Genomic DNA, 17,373 nt, shown 5'->3' with positions numbered 1-17,373 from the left:
CCATTAGTTGTTGTCATTCTAAACTTTAGAACCTATAAAATTGAAATTCCGACTCCGCCACTCTTTCTTGTTCCTAGTAACTCCTAGTAATGTTTTTGCAAACGCAAAATCATAAAGTATTTTGCGTTCACATAAGATTCGAGGAACCACACCTTAAGGAAGTGAGATGTAGACACCTATGACGTAAGCAACAGTAGGTCACACGGAGACAACTTTATTATTGCTCCAAGTTGTAAATATAGGATGGTATAAATATCAAATTTATACATAGGGGCGGAGATAAAGCCCATATATGAGTTTGGCCAAACTCAGTAATTTTTTCTCAAACAATATATTTATATTAAAATATTTATTAAGTTAATTAGAATTCAGTTACTAACACTTGAAATCGTCACTCTAAAATTCAAAACCCAGAAAATTGAAATTCCGGCTCCTCCACTGTTTATACACTCCTTAAGAAAAAATATTACAGCTTGGTTATAAGAGTATCATCCAACTTATACTTTATCTATCTAAATGTTTCACTTCATACACAACTAAATGAAGCAAGAAGGAAGATTCGAAGAAAAAATAATGTCATATTATTTTTTTTAATGTGTCAAATATTTTGAAACAAATTTAATTTATCACTATAACTAATATTTGATATTGGAGGTACTACTTGATATGGATCATCAAGCAATGTGTGAATGTGTGTGTATATGATCATCAAGTCATCTATTCTATAATTGTTAGGTTAAAATATAGCATAATGCTTATGATCAGGTTAATTATACAATTTAAAAGTTCTTTGCATCATAGGTAAAAAGAAACCAAAACCAAAAGAGAGAGAGAGAGGAACAGCTATAATGAAAACAACTATATATATCCTTCATGTCATACACATGATTACAACTTGCTAACCCTACTAATTAATTACCCTAATTATTTACATTCTTTAAAAGTAATCAAAATACTGAGGAATTTGATAAGGTTCTTCTCTTTGTTTCTTGCTCAACTTTGGAATAACAGCAGCAGCATTTCTTGCACTCTTCAATTTCACCAAATCATTTGGAATTTCTGGTGGCTTAATTGATCTAATTAAAGCCCAGTTAACACCTTTAAAAAACTCATGTCTCTTAATCTCAACTGAACCCTTTAAATTCCCAATTCTCTTCTTTGGATTTTTCACTAATAATCTACTAATCAAATCTTGAACTTTCACCATTTCTTCATACTCTTTACTAGTACTACTTATACCAATTCTCGGAAAAGTCAACGGTTTTTTCAAAATGTTGACCAAAGTTTTTTCATTGTTTTCTCCTTTAAATGGTGTAGTACCAAATATAAGTTCATATAAAAATACTCCTAATGTCCACCAATCTACTGCACTTCCATGACCTTGTCCAGAAATTACCTCAGGAGCTAAATATTCATGTGTACCAACGAACGATCGCGATCGCGCATTTATAGGTTCAACAACAATTTCTGAATTATGATCTTGAATTTCAACTATTTTTTGTTCTTTTTTTGGTGATAAAAAACAGGATAAAACTGGTTGAATGGGGAGAGTACAATAAGAATGTTTTGAGATGCAACTTGTTGTGGTTTTTTGGTTATTTGGTTTAGGTTTGGATTTTATGAGTGTTGGAATAACTTCACATTTGAAAGAAAGATCAAAATCTGAAAGCATAATGTGACCATCTGCTCTTACTAATACATTTTCTGGCTTTAGATCTCTGTATACTATTCCCATCATGTGGAGATATTCTAGTGCTAAAAGTATTTCTGCAGCATAAAACCTGAAAATAAAAAAATAAAAAAATTTAAAAAAAGGATCAGATAATATACTTGCATATTTATATCCTGTCACAAGATAAACTGACTATTATTAAAAGCTTGGTATTAAAGCTTAGAGGTGAAAAGACTGAAGTACTTTACCATAGTACACCATTCGGTCAGTTTTAATTAATTTTTAGGTTATTTTTTAAATAAATTAAGGAATCTAGTTTTAGCATTAATTAATAATGAAATTGAACATATTAACATTAATTTGTTCAATGAAAATATAACAATTTCTCCTAAGCTTTTTATTCCAATGGCAACTTTGAAAAAAAGAAATTAATTCCTTCTTGATATTTGAAAAAATCAAATATTGTGGACAAAAAAAAAATACATAAAAATCAATCAAAGTTAAGTAATAAATTGGAACTTTGGTCACTGAACCTAATTAGTGAAACCACTAAAAGTTTTTAATTATATTAAATGAAAATTAAATGCGTTTACTCAAATATAACAACTAAAAAATAAAATCGTCCCATAATGGACGGACCAAAAATGTAATTATGTCTAATGGATTTAAGCTTTATGCATTGATAGCATAATATATTTTTTTATTATATATCAGTATAGTTTAACATGTTATACCAGTTAACTCGTCAATATTTTCAGGTTACCAAACAATATAAATATAAGAGTTTAACTATAAGTAACCATCTATAGTAAGCAAAATTAGCAGATAACCTGCTATGACACGTTCGAGTACAGTGATGGTGTAAAATATTTTATATTGTATGTATAATTTAAAGTCTATAATTATAAAGGATTATATATATCTACCTTTTAGTGAGCTGATTACATAAATATTTTTGTAAAACTTAAACTCATGCTTAATTAATAATTTTCACTTACTTAGCAGAAGAAATACTGAATCTTTTTCCGGGCTGCCGTTGCCGGGCGGCATGCAAATCACCACCAGGACAATACTCCATAACCAAACAAGAATAATGCGAAGCTTCAAACTGTGCATATAAAGTTGGCAAAAATGGATGATCAATTATTCCCAATATTTCCTTCTCCATTTCTGCTCTCTGCAATTTTTTCCTTATTAATAACGCTTCTTTATCCACAACTTTCATTGCATAAAAACACTGCGGCAGCAACCCTACAATTAATGACGAAACCAGAAATTTTAGAAAGAATCGTCAAAATATAAAAATATAAATATATATAAAAGTCAAGAAGAATAAAAACATTGCGACAGCAACCCTAAAATCAGCGACAAAACTAGAAATTTTAATAAGAACCGTCAAAATATAATAATATAAACATATATAAAAGTAAAGAAGAATAAAAACATTGCGGCAACAACCCTACAATCAATGACGGAACCACAAATTTTACTAAGCAATATCAACAACAACAACATATCAGTGTAATCCAACAAGTATGGTCTGAGAAGAGTAATATGTACATAAAACTTACCCTTACTATACCTTCAAAAAGGCAGAGAGGCTGTTTCGAAAATACTTCGGCTTAGAAAAGATAAAATGAAGGGCAGCAGCAAGCATACCAGTTAAAAAGTCGAAGCAAAAATACAAAACTAAATAATATAAATATCAAAGAGATTTAACATATATTTTATATAGCGATGCAGAAGGTATCCCGCTCTCACGCAGAATCAGGCAAAGAACATCAACAAAGAATTACCTCGCGACATAGTGTAATTTTCTGGCCAGCCATTGCTTAAAATAGGGTTTCTAATTTCGCAAACGTAAACATTTCCGATGTCTCCGCTACCTACGCGGCGGAGAAGTCGGAAATGTTCGAGTTTGATTTGACCTGTTTTGACTCGGAGTTTTTTAATGAGTTCCCAAGGGATTTGATTTGACTTGTGGGGTTTGTGAGAGTTGGAGAAATTGTACGGAGTGTCTGTAGAAATGGAGGTCCGACGACTACTGCTGAAGCTGAGATTTGTAGTACTACTCATCCAACTACGAGGAGTAGAATTTTCCGCCATTGTTAGTGAAGAAGAAGTGGTGCTTTCTTTGTCGGATTCGTCTTGGATTTTGGTGGTGGCCATTATTGTAAGAAGAGCACGTTTTGAGTTTTTTGCTACAGCTTTCTCAGGCTTTATAAATATACGAGAATATACTCGGACGATGAAAAGAAAAAGAAGAAAGTTAAAAAAAAAAAAAAAAGGTCTAAATATACTTCTATTTTCCTTTGTAATTTGTCTTTCCTTTGTCTTATATATGTTCTTTCTTTTTATTTTTTCATCCGGTGTTTATCCGCATTGGGATTAGAATAAATTCAGGTTCCTGCCAGAGGTAACTAAAGCACTCCCTAATAAAAGGGAATTTTATACTCATGGCTCGAACTCGAGACATTTGGTTAAGGATGAAAGAGTACTTACTACTCCACCGCAACATGTATTGGAGCTCGATTAAATTTGGATTCACGCTGAAAAGTCAACGTTAGGGGGGTAAAGCAGTAAAACACTCCCTAACAAAGGCGGACTTCATACTCACGGCTCGAACTCAAAACTTCTAAATAAGGATAAAAGAGTATTTACTACTTTACCGCAACCAGTATTGAAGCTCGATTAAATTTAGATTCACGCTGGAAAATCGAACATAGGGGGTAAAGCGGTAAAGCACTCGCTAAGAAAGGTGACTTTATACCTGAGGCTCGAACCCAAAACCTCGAATTAAGGATAAAAGAGTATTTATCAATCCACCACAAACCGTCATATATGTTCTTTATTTATCTTTTAAGTAATAGGAGCCCGGTAAAATAAAACTTGGCCTCCCCTTCCATAGTTATCTTTTATCTTAAATATGTCCTTATTGACGATATTTTACCGATCGATTTATTTGGATCTTTTCAAAAGTTTAGAATTATATTTGTGTATTTTCAATTGTTCAAGAGCATAATTCAAATTATTACAGATGATATATAAATTAATTTAGTAGCTTATCGGTAAATTTTGATATTTTCTTTGTTTACGTGGCTCCTTCGTCAAAAATATCAAAGCTAACCTGAACAGTCATTAAAAGAAGGGGTAAATATGGGCAAAATTAATTGTGTGGCGCTTTCTAGAACTGTAAAAAATAAAAATAAAAAATAAAGAGCATATATAAGACAAATCGAAAATTTCAAAAGTAGATTAAAACCTTTTTGAAAAAAAAAGAAAAAGAATTACACTATATACTAATGTAATTTAAGTAATGGTAATCAGTTATATAGTAGCTTACTCTTGTCTTAATTCTTAGGGTACTAAACAAAGAGTGAGTTTTCTGCATGGTTTAAAATATTTAAAGATCATTTCACCTAATAAGGTGATTATAAGAGAATTTTATGATAAATATTTAGTAACCTATTAAACATGATAACGAACATACAATCATATAAAATAAGAAAATATTTATACTTTCGATATATATAACTTAAAATCTATTTAAAACTAATTACCTACTATGATTTCTTTATGAGTAAGTTACAATGGTCTAATCTTAGTAACGGAGGAAAATAATATAAAGGCATTGATGAAAAAGTGATTGGAGAATTTTTCAAATGGCTATAACATGACTCCTTTTAACACATGCTATCACATTTCTGACATTCCTAATATTTCCTATTAATATTATATACATCGTTATTAATTTTACTTGGTTGGGATTTAGCCACGTAAATTTTTTAAAGAAAACTTTATGAAATAATATTTGAAATAACGGAAATATTTTATCACTGCAATTCCAGTGTCATAGAATTTTTTTATAATTTAATAAGCAAAGAAGAATTATGGAATATTTTCTTAAGTATAATAATATTCATTTCATGTCATGATTATTGCATGTGATTTCGACGAAGGGGCGCATATTTCTCGGGCAAAAGCTACCTATGTTACTCTTGAATTATGAAATTTATGCCATGAATCATGGGAAATGAGAAGTAAAAAGATTTTGATATAATTATTGGGTGTCAAATTATATGGTGATGACCATTTTTAAGTCGAAAAATCACTCCATTATTTATCTTACAGTATCAACATCAACATCAACATCAACATCAGTGTAGTAATTACTAAGTAGTATTATTGTTGTTATTATCATCATGTGTGAAGTAATTATACTATGCTAAAGCTATTAATAATTTCAACTCCTCCAATAACAATAATCATGATAATGACCAATAATGAGAGGCGAATTTAAGATTTTAATTCTATGGGTTCATTAAAATTATGGGTTTATATCTACTATTTATTTATTACAATTTTATTGATTTTTACACATAAATTTATGCTTTGTGCCGAAAGTATTGGGTTCAGGTAAACCCGACAACTCTATGTTGCATCCGCCCCTGCCAATAAAAGTTGTGATAAAGTGACAAGTAATTATTCATTATTCATTTGAGGTTTCGGATTCGAGCTTTCAGTATGAAGTCACTTATAAAAATTTATGCTTCGCACCAAAAGTACTGAGTTCAGTTAAACCCGATAATTATAACTCTATATTGCATCCGCCCCTGCCAATAAAAATTGTGGTGAAATGACAAGTAATTATTCATTTCATCTGAGGGCTTCGATTCGATCTCTGAATATGAAGTCATTTTTATTACGAGTGTTTTATCCTTCAATATTGTGGGTTCATCCGGATTGAATCCGAATTTAATCGAATTTTAATATGAATACGAGTACTTTTATTAGAGACTGGTGTGATTATATTTTCTTTGAGCCGAGAGACTATTGGAAACAGTCTCTCTATCTTCACAAGGTAGGAATATGGTGTGTGTATATATATTATCTTTATCAAACTATACTTAAAAAATTATATTGAGTATATTATTATTGTTCAATACCAATACGGGGCCAAAACTAAGAAATAATCATGATGAGTATGTGCCTTTATCTACCTTTGACGGTCAAAAGCTCTTAAATATAGGCTGTAGAAAAGTGGGTGCTTTCTGAAATTTACGATGAAATACTTTGACAGAAAAATAATAATTACAACATACAGAGAGAGCGAGAGAGTACACAAAATACCCGTGCTCTATTCATTGCCCACTAGGTTATAGCATACACATATTCAAAATGGAATCACAATGTAGATTGATGATGTTGAACTTTTATGGTTTACTTGTCAATACATGTGAATATGTATACATAATTTTTTGTTTTCTTTTTTTAGTTTCGGCTTCGAAGCTGAAATCGCTAGTAATATTCGTGTGCAAAGGTAAAATCGGGGGTAAATGTCACGACCTCTAAAGACTAGGTAAGCCTAGTATATACTGATCATTGACGGAATTTAACTAACTCAACTGCAATATATTAAATAATATCTGTAACAACATAGTTGAGCCAACATCATCTAAATAGCCCCAAAATCGGTAGTACAAGTCATAAGCTTTTCTAAGAGTCACTAGAGATAACAATATATCACTGTCCCGGAGTAATGGGAAACAATGAAAATAAAATACAATAGAAGGTGACTTCGGAGCCTGCAAATGTCAACAGGTATACCTTGAAGTCTCCAGCCGTGCAGACATAAGTCTCAAACCAACTCGATCATGAGTACCTTGATCTGCACAAAAAATGTGCAGAAGCATAGTACGAGTACATCACAGTGATACTCAGTAAATATCAAGCCTAACCTTGGTAGAGTAGTGACGAAGTCAGGTCAAGACACCTACCAGACATGTAAACTTGTGCAGGAGATATCTTAAAGCGAACAATGGAAAGAACGTCAATGTAGACCATCAACAGAAAGATCATAAATTCACAATCAACAACGAAAATAATTGAAGCATGAATAGGAACAAGAAATAACAAGTAATAAAGAAACAGGTGACAACTCAATCAATCAATTTGTTCCTAATTCCCAATTTACAATAAAATTACTCGAGGTACCGCTACTTATAATCTCAAATTATAAGTTGCAACTTTCAAATCTTACAAATATGGCATCTCGTGCCTGTATTTTTCTTTCCAAATCACTTTCGCACGGTAAAATCCACGTGCTATCATGTCCATCGTATCCATGTCAATTGCTAAACAAAATATTCGACAGATTTATTTATATACGATAAAGCATAATAAAAATCTTGAAATAAAGTAGGGAATCAAACAAGAAAATGAGTTTATTTTAGAAATTATTAGGGTAAAGAAATTATCATTTTCAACTAAAACAAATCGTTGGATAAGTTACCGAATTAAATATAAAATTTATTGAAATAAAACATAATAACGATTTTAAAGTAAGGTAAAACCATCATATGGGGTAAGGAGTTAAATTTGAGAAATCAACTAAAGTAAAATATGATAACTATTAAGAAGAGCAAAGTACTGAATGAAACGATGAGTTCCAACTTAAGAGTCATGTGAGGTAAGCATGTTAAAAATTCTTTTACTTAAAAACGTTATGTTACTAACAACTCAACAGAGTATGAGGTAATAATTCGGCGTAGTAAATTCATCTTGAAAACCAATTCACCAAAATAATAATAATAATAATAATAATAATAATAATAATAATAATAATAATAATAATAATAATAATAGGAAAGGGAAATAGGAAATGAGGGCAAAACAGTAAACTAATGAAAACAACTCAATCCTCGAAATCAGTAAGTCCAGAAATATCAGTCCTTAGAATCTCATGTGGTAAATACTGACAACTAATACAATACAACAATAAACACAACACACACACAATTCGTTGCGGCGCAACCTGATCCCACCGTACAAACACAATCCTCCCTTATTTCACCATATCAATATCAAGAATAACATATAAAATTTATTGCAGCGTGCAACCTGATCTCACCGTATCAATATCAAATCTTTTCTTATTTCAGCCGTTACGGTGTGCAACCTGATCCCACCATATCAATATCAACTCCTACTTTATTTCACCCATTGTGGCGTGCAACCCGATCCACGAGCAATTTAAATTAACAACAACAATCCACTAACTCAATTTATAAGAATTTCTACAATTAAAGGGTATGAGTGCAAGGCATGAAAGGAACCACGTAAAAATCAAGAAATGCAACAAATATTACGAAAACAACAGTGCAAGTAAAACACTGGACAACTAAGGTATGCAAGTAAAACAATTAAGTTAAGTAGCAAATAAGCATAGAGTCGTGGAAGGAACATACAATTCGATATTTTCACAACAAATAGCTCATGATTCAACTACAATGTGTACAAGAATTCTAACAATAGTAAAATGAATGGGGATGCTCAACGTAAAAGGTATCTCGACAAATAAGAGGTAACAAGACAATAAGAAAGACAGTAACTTCAATTAAAGCATATAAGGCCAAATAACAAGTAAGAGGTAGAATAAGTACTAACAATGTCATATGGAGCATGTAAGAGTAGATTAACAATGAGAGATATAACATGTCATGACAATTCAATTAAAGGCATGGAATGAGTAAAGATAACCTAAACATGTCTCATACCACATACAGCCTATGTACTCACTCATCACCTTGCGTACACGACTTTCATATAACATAAATAGCACAATCAAACCAAATTCTAAGGGATAGTTTCTTCCATACAAAGTTAGATAAGATACTTACCTCAAAGAAACTAAACTGATAATCTAAAATGACCTTCTCGTGTGAAACAACCTTCGGACGGCTCAAATCTAGCCAAAATAACTTCATATCATAAATAAAAATCATAGGAAACAGATCTGAATTGTTGGCCCAAGTGAAGTTTGTTTTGATGATTGACAAAGGAACTCAAGCATGAACCAGGTTCATCTACAATATACACGGACATGGACAGATTCAAGCATAAGGGATAGAAGAACCAGTTCCAAGTGTTCTTCGTTTATTCTAGTTTCATTGTAGTAAGTGGTTTTCAATTTGTACCTTTCAGCTTTATCTAGAAGCAATTGTATTAGGTACTCTGAGTATTCAAGTTAGATTTAACTTGAAGTTGTTCAACAGTTAGAGGTTGGTTGCCACAGCAAGACTAGAGGTAATCCTTAGGTTTACAAAGAGTTTTGTAAATGCTATTTTGGCACCGTAATTTTGTGAAATGTTGGAAAAAATCCTACTAAGTAGTAGGTCGTGATTTTTTCACCTTTTGAGCCAGGTGTTTTCCACGTAAAAATACTTTTGTTATTTACTTTCCACATTTATTATATCATCAATAGTAATATAAAGAATACATAGAAGAATCAGGTCCTTCTATAATCTGTGCACGCAAAAATTGGACACCACATAAATCACCCCTTTTGTGTGGAATTGAAGTATAAAATATCAATTGGTATCAGAGCGGGTTCTTCTTGAAGAGGCTTACACCTTAGGAGAAGATCAACATGAGTGCACCGCCTGGAAACTGGGAAAGGCCATCCACTGCTAGACACCACCCTTTAATGACCAGTACTACTCTTGGTAGAAAAACAAGATGCGAGATCATATTATAGGGGAGGACTATGAGCTATGGGACAATGTCACCAATGGTCCATTGGCTACCTTGAAGAAAATGCTGAAGGAGTAGATGTGCCAAAGACATGAGCTAATTGCACTATGAGGACTTGAGGAGGTGGGAGAAGAATGCTAAAGCCAAGAAATGGCTTGTCTGTGGACTTGGTCCAGATGAGTACAACAGAATCCAAGGTTGTACCAATACTAAGCAAATCTGGGACACACTGTAGGTGGCTCATGAAGGAACACCTCAGGTGAAGAGATCCAGAGGAACTCTACTGTATTCTCAATATGAGAGTTTTTCTATGAAGGAAGGAGAAACCATTCAAGAAATATACACAAGGTTCACTACATTGACAAATAAGCAGAAATCTCTTGGAAGGATTATTCCTGGATAAGAAAGGGGTTGAAAAGATATTGACCAGAGTTTTGCCTATCACTTGGGAGAGTAAAATCACTTCCATTCAGGAATTAAAAAATATTGCCACTCTCCTACTAAATGAATTTATTGGAAATCTTACTGCCTATGAACTTAGGAAACAAACCATGAAGATGGATGTACCCAAGAAGGAAAGGAGTTTGGCTCTCAAAATCACTGAAGGTTTTGATCTAGAAGATGATTAAATGGCCATGATCACCAAAGACTTCAAGAAGTACCTAAGGATAGGAAAGGGTTCTTCAAGAAGTGGAAGTTACAGCAAATCAAAAGCACATGAGAAACAAACCAATGATGGATGCTACAAGTATGGAAAGACTGATCACCACATTAAGAAATTGTCCTCTGTGGAAAATTGAGTTGAAGAAGGAAAGAGCTGAACGAAGGAGCAGGTTCAACCCAAGAAAAGCAACAACAAAGGATCAACAAAGGATATGGTCGTTGCTTGGGGAGATAGCTCTGATGATGATGATGATGATGATGATGAACGAGCACTTATGGCTATTGGAGAATATGATGAAGAAGCTGAGGTAAGTGTTTCTCATCTCAAAAATAAGATTAAATATTTGTCTAAGGAAAGATTATCTGAGTTGCTCCTAGAGCTAATTGATGAATCTCAGGATGTAAATAATGAAAGGAACAGCTGTCAAAAGAGTGTGTAATTTTAAAAGCTAAGTGTAAAAACCTGAAATTTAGGGCTAGTGAAAATGCTGTGTTGAAGAACCAGGTTCATGAACTTGACACTACCGTCCTAGAACATAGATCTGAAAATCTAAAATTGAAATTAGGAACAAGTAAAATGACAACTGATCACATACAACTCACTTTAGAAGAAATTGTAGGGAAAATGAATGATGAGTTGTACAAAAGAGATGAGCAGATAAGAAGGAAGATCTAAAAAAGGTCAAGAATGAGCTAGTCAAAACTTGTAAATAGTAACAACCCGACTGGTCGTTTTGAGCCTTTGCACTTCGCTCGCCAATTTTCGGGCATGACTAACCCCGTGTGATGTATTATGACTTATGTAAATCATCGGTTTTGGTTTTCAGGGTAATTGGAATGGATTTGAAAGAACAGTTCTCAGTTTGAAGCTTAAAATTTGAAAGGTTTGACCAAGTTTTGACTTGTTAGTATATGATCTCGGATTAGAATTTTTCTGAGTTTGGTTAGCTCCATTAGGTGATTTGGGACTTAGGAGCGTGATCGGAAAGTATTTTGGAGGTCCGTGGAAGGTTTAGGCTTGAATTACCGAAATTGGGATTTTGGCATTTTTCGGTTGGTAGGTGAGATTTTGATATAGGGGTCGGAATGGAATTTCGGAAGTTGGAATAGATCCGTTGTGTCATTTGTAACGTGTGTGCAAAATTTCAGGCCATTCGGAGTTGAATTGGTGAGTTTCGGCATCGTTTGTGGAACTTGAAAGTTCCTAAGTTCTTAGCTTGAATCCGAAGTTGATTTGGTATTTTGGCTTTGTTTTGAGTGATTCGAAGGCTCGACTAAGTTTTAATGATGTTATGGTAGGTGTTGGTATGTTTGGGTTGAGGTCCCGAGGGCCTCGGGTGTGTTTCGGATGAGTTTTGAGTGAGTCCGGGCATTACCGGGACTCAAGCATTGGTTCTAATGCTTATATTTACAGCTGGGGGTGGAATTTTTACCGCTGGGCGCGGTGGTTTTATTGCGGTCGCGGAAAATGGTCCGCGGTCATGAAGAATCCGCAGGTCATTAGTCCAACTTCGGAAACCTATATCTTTTGATCTACAAGGAATTTTGAGATTATTCAAAAAATAAAGTTGTAGACCTTCGTGTCTAGTTTCTGGAAAGGTAACGAAATCATAATTTGGACATCTGTAGAGAAAGTTATGGCCAAAATATTAAAGTGTGTCACTGCAGTCAATATTTTCCGCTGTAGCAATGGTTTTACCGCGGTCAGCAATGGTTTTACCGTGGTCAGCGGTGGTCACCGCGGTCAGCGGTGATGGGGATCCGGAAGGTACTCTATAAATATGAGATTTGGGGTTTTATTTCATATTTTGACCTAGAGAGCTCGAGCTTTGGTGATTTTTCGATAGATTTTTTAGAAAAACCATCGGGTAAGTGATTCTAACTCAATTTTGTCTAAAATACATGATTATAACGTTGGATTCATCATTTGAGTAGAGATTTGGGATATAAATTTGGAAAAAATTATGGAACTTCATAAAATGAATTTTTGGGATTTGAAAGTCGATTCAAAGTCAGAATTGAGTGAAACTAGTATGGATAGTCTCGTAATTGAATGGGTTTTCGTATTATGAGACTTTGGTCGAATTCCGAGACATGGGCCCGGGGGGCGAGTTTGAGCAATTTCTGGATTCTTGAGTTAATTTGATTATTTTCGCCTGGGCTTTGTTCCTTTAGCGTATATTGATGATAATATACTGATTTTGGTTAGATTTGGAGCATTTGGAGGCCGATTCGAGAGGCAAAGGCATCGCGGGATAGAGTTTGGACCGGTTTGAGGTGAGTAATGATTGTAAATATGGTCCTGAGGGTATTAAACCCTGGATTGCATATCGTTGTACTATATTGAGGTGATGCACACGCTAGATGACGAGCGTGGGGTCGTTCACCATTGGGGATTGTGACTTAGTCCATCCCGTATAACTGTTTTATCACGTATTTGATTGAAAACTATTTGCTATCATCATATTTTGGGCTGAATGCCATATTTGGGCCTCGTGCCAACTATTTGGACCCTTAGGGGATTTTTACTGATATTTTCTCGCTGTTTTGACTTTATACTTGCACTCAGTCATGCTATATTCTACTGTTTTGATAACTCGGCCATGTCTACTCTGTTTTAATACATTAAATGATATTTTAAATGATAATTTGGGCTGAGCATTATATTTTACTTTTGCCTGAGTGGCTTATGAGATTCTGACTGAGTATGGCAGAGGGCTTGTGTTGTGAGGATACACTAATTGTGATTATGAGGCCGGGGGCTTGAGATTTGTATGCCACGAGGTGGCTTGTTGATATGAGGCCGAGAGCCTATGTGATTATGCTACGAGATGGCTTGATATTGTGCTTGGGCCGTAAGGGGCCCCTCTAGTAGTCTGTACACCCCCATTGAGCGCGAGTACCCATTGTGATGTGAGATATAGCCCGAGGGGCTGGTGTTGTTCCATGTAGTTTCACGAGGGGCTGTTTCTGGTTGTATTGTGCCCGAGGGGTGGATTTTCTGTGCTTATCTGTTCTACCTGTTTTCCATTTAATTGTTTGATTGTCAAAAAGGTGTTTTAAAGAAATTTAAACTGAGCTAAGATGTTTTAAGAGATTTCACTGCTTCATTGCTTTTACTGGTTTTATATTGCTTCTATATATCATGTTTATGTGCTTTACGTGATTTCTTATCGCTTAGTCTTCATTTATTGTTATTACTCACTGAGTCGGAGTACTCACATTACTCCCTGCACCTTGTGTGAAGATTCAGGTATTTCCGAACCCGGTAGTGGGTGTTGGTTGCTCAGAGGCAGAGTCATCGGAGTTTAGCAAGGTAGCTGCCCGACGTTCGCAACACTGTTTTTATCCCTCTTGATTTCATTAGACTCTATTTAGTACATTTTTCAGACTTTTCGTTGAATTTAGAACTTAGTAGATGCTCGTGACTTGTGACACCTCGATGTCGGGCTGTATCTATTTCCGCACTTGTTCAATTTCGCTAAATTTTTGGGATTTATTCTTATAAAGGACTTGAATTGACTTATTAAAATTGTTAAAAATGAATTTGGGAATTGTGTCGGCTGGCCTTGTCTTCACGAGAGACGCCATCACGACCAGGTCCGGTCTGGGGTCGTGAAAAGTTGGTATTAGAGCCTAGGTTACATAGGTCTCATGAGTCATGAGCAGGTTTAGTAGAGTCTCGCGGATCGGTACAGAGACATTTGTACTTATTCTTAGGAGGCTGTAGAACCTTTAGGAAAAACTTCACATTCTTGAATTCTTATCGTGCGTCCTCGATTCAGCTTGAAATGTAACTCTTTGATTTCCTTCCAAGCGTTCGTATACGTGCATGAGCGCTCCGTATCAGATATGCTTCTATGGCTTGTGATCCCCTGATCGAGGGGCGAGACGTGATCTCTGTGTGTGGATGTTGGGCTAGTTTGGAGGACTTGAGGCCAGGATTTTGCCTACAGCTTGAGCACTGAGGCCTTGATTGTGTGAGTGCATGCTTGTGGATTTGTATGTTTGGCAGTGTCCTTATTAGTGGGAGTGATAACTGGGTAGCTATGTGATGAGTATGATATGACTGCGAGATGTATTCATACGATTTGGAAGTGACGAGAAGGGTCTGCTAGAGGATAGAAGAACTATTAGGTGCTTAATTTCCATCTTGATTTGAGGTATAGCCCCGAGTTATGGGTGTGTGAATAATCTTCTCATGTTTTTTAGTTGGGGAGTGAAGAAGATTTCACGTTGTGTTATGAGTTCAGACTCAGGAATATTAAGCGATTGCGTAATGTTTATGACGGTGGAAGGTATAAAGAAATGTTAGTTAAGGCGAAACATGTGGGTTATCTCCTGCGGAGTGTTCTGAAGTTGTGTGATCCTTATGTGGTATGATGGGAGATCTCTTCTACCAGTGAAATATATGTGCTGCAACTTGAATTTGGGTCGCTTAAGAGAGTAAGTTTAACTGTTTCAAGAGCGAATGCGAGATTTGCAGAAGATTTAAAGTATTAGATGGTTTGTGTTTCATGAGCTTATGAAGGATTGAGTTTAATCTCACTGTGGTATTATGGTAGTAATAGCGTATATGCATTATGGGTTATTGTGTGTGTTTTAATCTATGGCTTTGAGCCAAGTGGGGGAGCCTGCTACTGATTAGTTGGTTGCACGGTTATGTGCTATGTTGGTTCCAGTTTGATGCATGCGGGTGAATCAGTTATGGCTTATGGAGATTGAGACAGAGGATTAGGGATGGCAATGGGGTGGTGCGGGTGCGGGGCGGTGCGGGTTCCAGCTTATGCGGTGCGGGGCGGGGGTGGATAGAAGCGGAGCGGTGCGAGTGTGGGGTGGGTTGAATTTTTTTTGTTAAACTCAACGGGGTTGCAGGGCGGTTGTGGGTTTTTGGAAAATTTGAGCAATCCATAGAATCTGGTTATATAATTCTTCCGCTAAGCCTCTAATCATTTAGGAATCCTTATTCCTTTACGGCTTTACCACATTATATCCAATATTAATTCCCTCATCTTAAATTGATATATTGCAAAAAAAAATTGCTATTTAGTTTGTGTTGCCAAACCAGTTTATATATTTGGCTCGTCATTCTACAAAACCAATTAACTTAGTTGGTTTCACATTTGTCCAGAAACGATCCTAAGAAGATTCAAAATGATCTGTAGGGTACTAGGGTAATAACAAAAGTTTTACCCCCTTAATTTTTTGGGTTTGCTTCCATTTTAATAATGCTTTTGATTCTTGATTTTAATATCCCTAAAATAAAGAAAATAACTAGTTCGGTTAAAACAAGTTAACAGAAAAATATTTGGAGAAAAGGGGAAAATGTTTACAATGTTTACAATTTTTTTTTCTAATTAACGAATTTAGTACATGATCAAATAAATATCTTGCATTTATTTTTATTAAACTGAAAATTTCATCCAAAATCTCAAAAAAAAGAAGAAAAAAACTTCTGCGGGGCGGGTGGACGCGGGTGTTGGTGTGGGGCGGGTGGATGCGGGTGAAAATACTATGCGGGGCAGGGCAGGTTGAAATCCTTGCGGGTTTATGCGGGTTTGCCCCGCAACCGCACCGTACCGCATCGTTTGCTATCCCTACCGAGGATGGCTCGAGTAAAGGAAATTTCAATAAAGGTTATGCTATGCTTTATGGGGTTATGAGAGTCACGAAATAACTTGAGTTGTTATTGGTAAAGGATGCTCGGTGCATAGGGCAGGAAGTTGCTTGGTTGCATTAAGGTGAGGTTCCATTATGCGGTGTTGGAGTGCTAATGAGGCACATGTTGCTCTGTTCATTTGGTCAGGCTAATTGCAGTTGAGCAGAGTGGATGACTCTCGAGAATGGTTCTAATGTGTTCAAGATTTTACATGTAATAATTGGAGATTTTCAAGTTGTATTTTTGGCTAGAAATTGAGGTTTGCATTGGAGGGTGTCAAGACTTGTGGCATTTCTATATCAATTATGGGATTCTATTTATCATCATCGGGAAGGTGAAGGTAACGGATTTAGATTCGCAGGAAGTCTCTTTAGAGTAAAGTATTTCAAATGTGGTGCTTTTGGGGACGTTTAAGAGAGTATTCGACGGCTTATGAGCCTTAGACGGTGTGGTTTTATGCTTGGATCTTGTGTGGTGAATGTGGGTTGAGGTATTGGGGTGTTACAGCAAGAAGGAGTATCAAGTTGAAGGTAAATCAGAAGGAAACTCGGATAATGGGGTAACTTGGTAGTAGGCCGGATCAGTATGGTAAGGATATGATTAGCTCTTTGGATGCTTATGAGGTAATGAACCTATACAGGTATTTCGCAGCAATGCTCTTGGGTTTTAGTGGCCTGCGTAGCTTGGTTGAGTTAGAAGGATTCGGTCCTAATGGTTTAGTTTTGTGCACATGGAATTCGGGGAGTTCTTGATGGTTTCTACCTCAGTTAGAGATTTATATTTTCTACCAGCGTGAGGAACATGGGATGTATAGTGATTTTCTTTTAGACGGGATCAATGGAAAGTT

At 35.2% G+C, this 17,373-nt stretch overlaps 1 protein-coding gene across 1 annotated transcript; it reads right to left on the bottom strand.

Moving 5' to 3' along the window:
• Window positions 1–844: 844 nt before the first annotated feature.
• On the bottom strand, window positions 845–3,860 carry LOC104223052 (protein kinase PINOID 2). The gene is made up of 3 exons (XM_009774400.2): window positions 3,469–3,860; window positions 2,671–2,923; window positions 845–1,781 (listed from the first exon to the last, which is right to left on the bottom strand). Exons 1-3 carry the CDS (start codon window positions 3,839–3,841, stop codon window positions 938–940), a joined length of 1,470 nt encoding a protein of 489 aa, XP_009772702.1. The 5' UTR covers window positions 3,842–3,860; the 3' UTR covers window positions 845–937.
• Window positions 3,861–17,373: the final 13,513 nt, after the last annotated feature.

This window comes from Nicotiana sylvestris, chromosome 6, assembly GCF_000393655.2.
Source record: "Nicotiana sylvestris chromosome 6, ASM39365v2, whole genome shotgun sequence".
NCBI lineage: Eukaryota > Viridiplantae > Streptophyta > Magnoliopsida > Solanales > Solanaceae > Nicotiana > Nicotiana sylvestris.
This window is presented reverse-complemented; position numbering and strand designations above follow the sequence as displayed.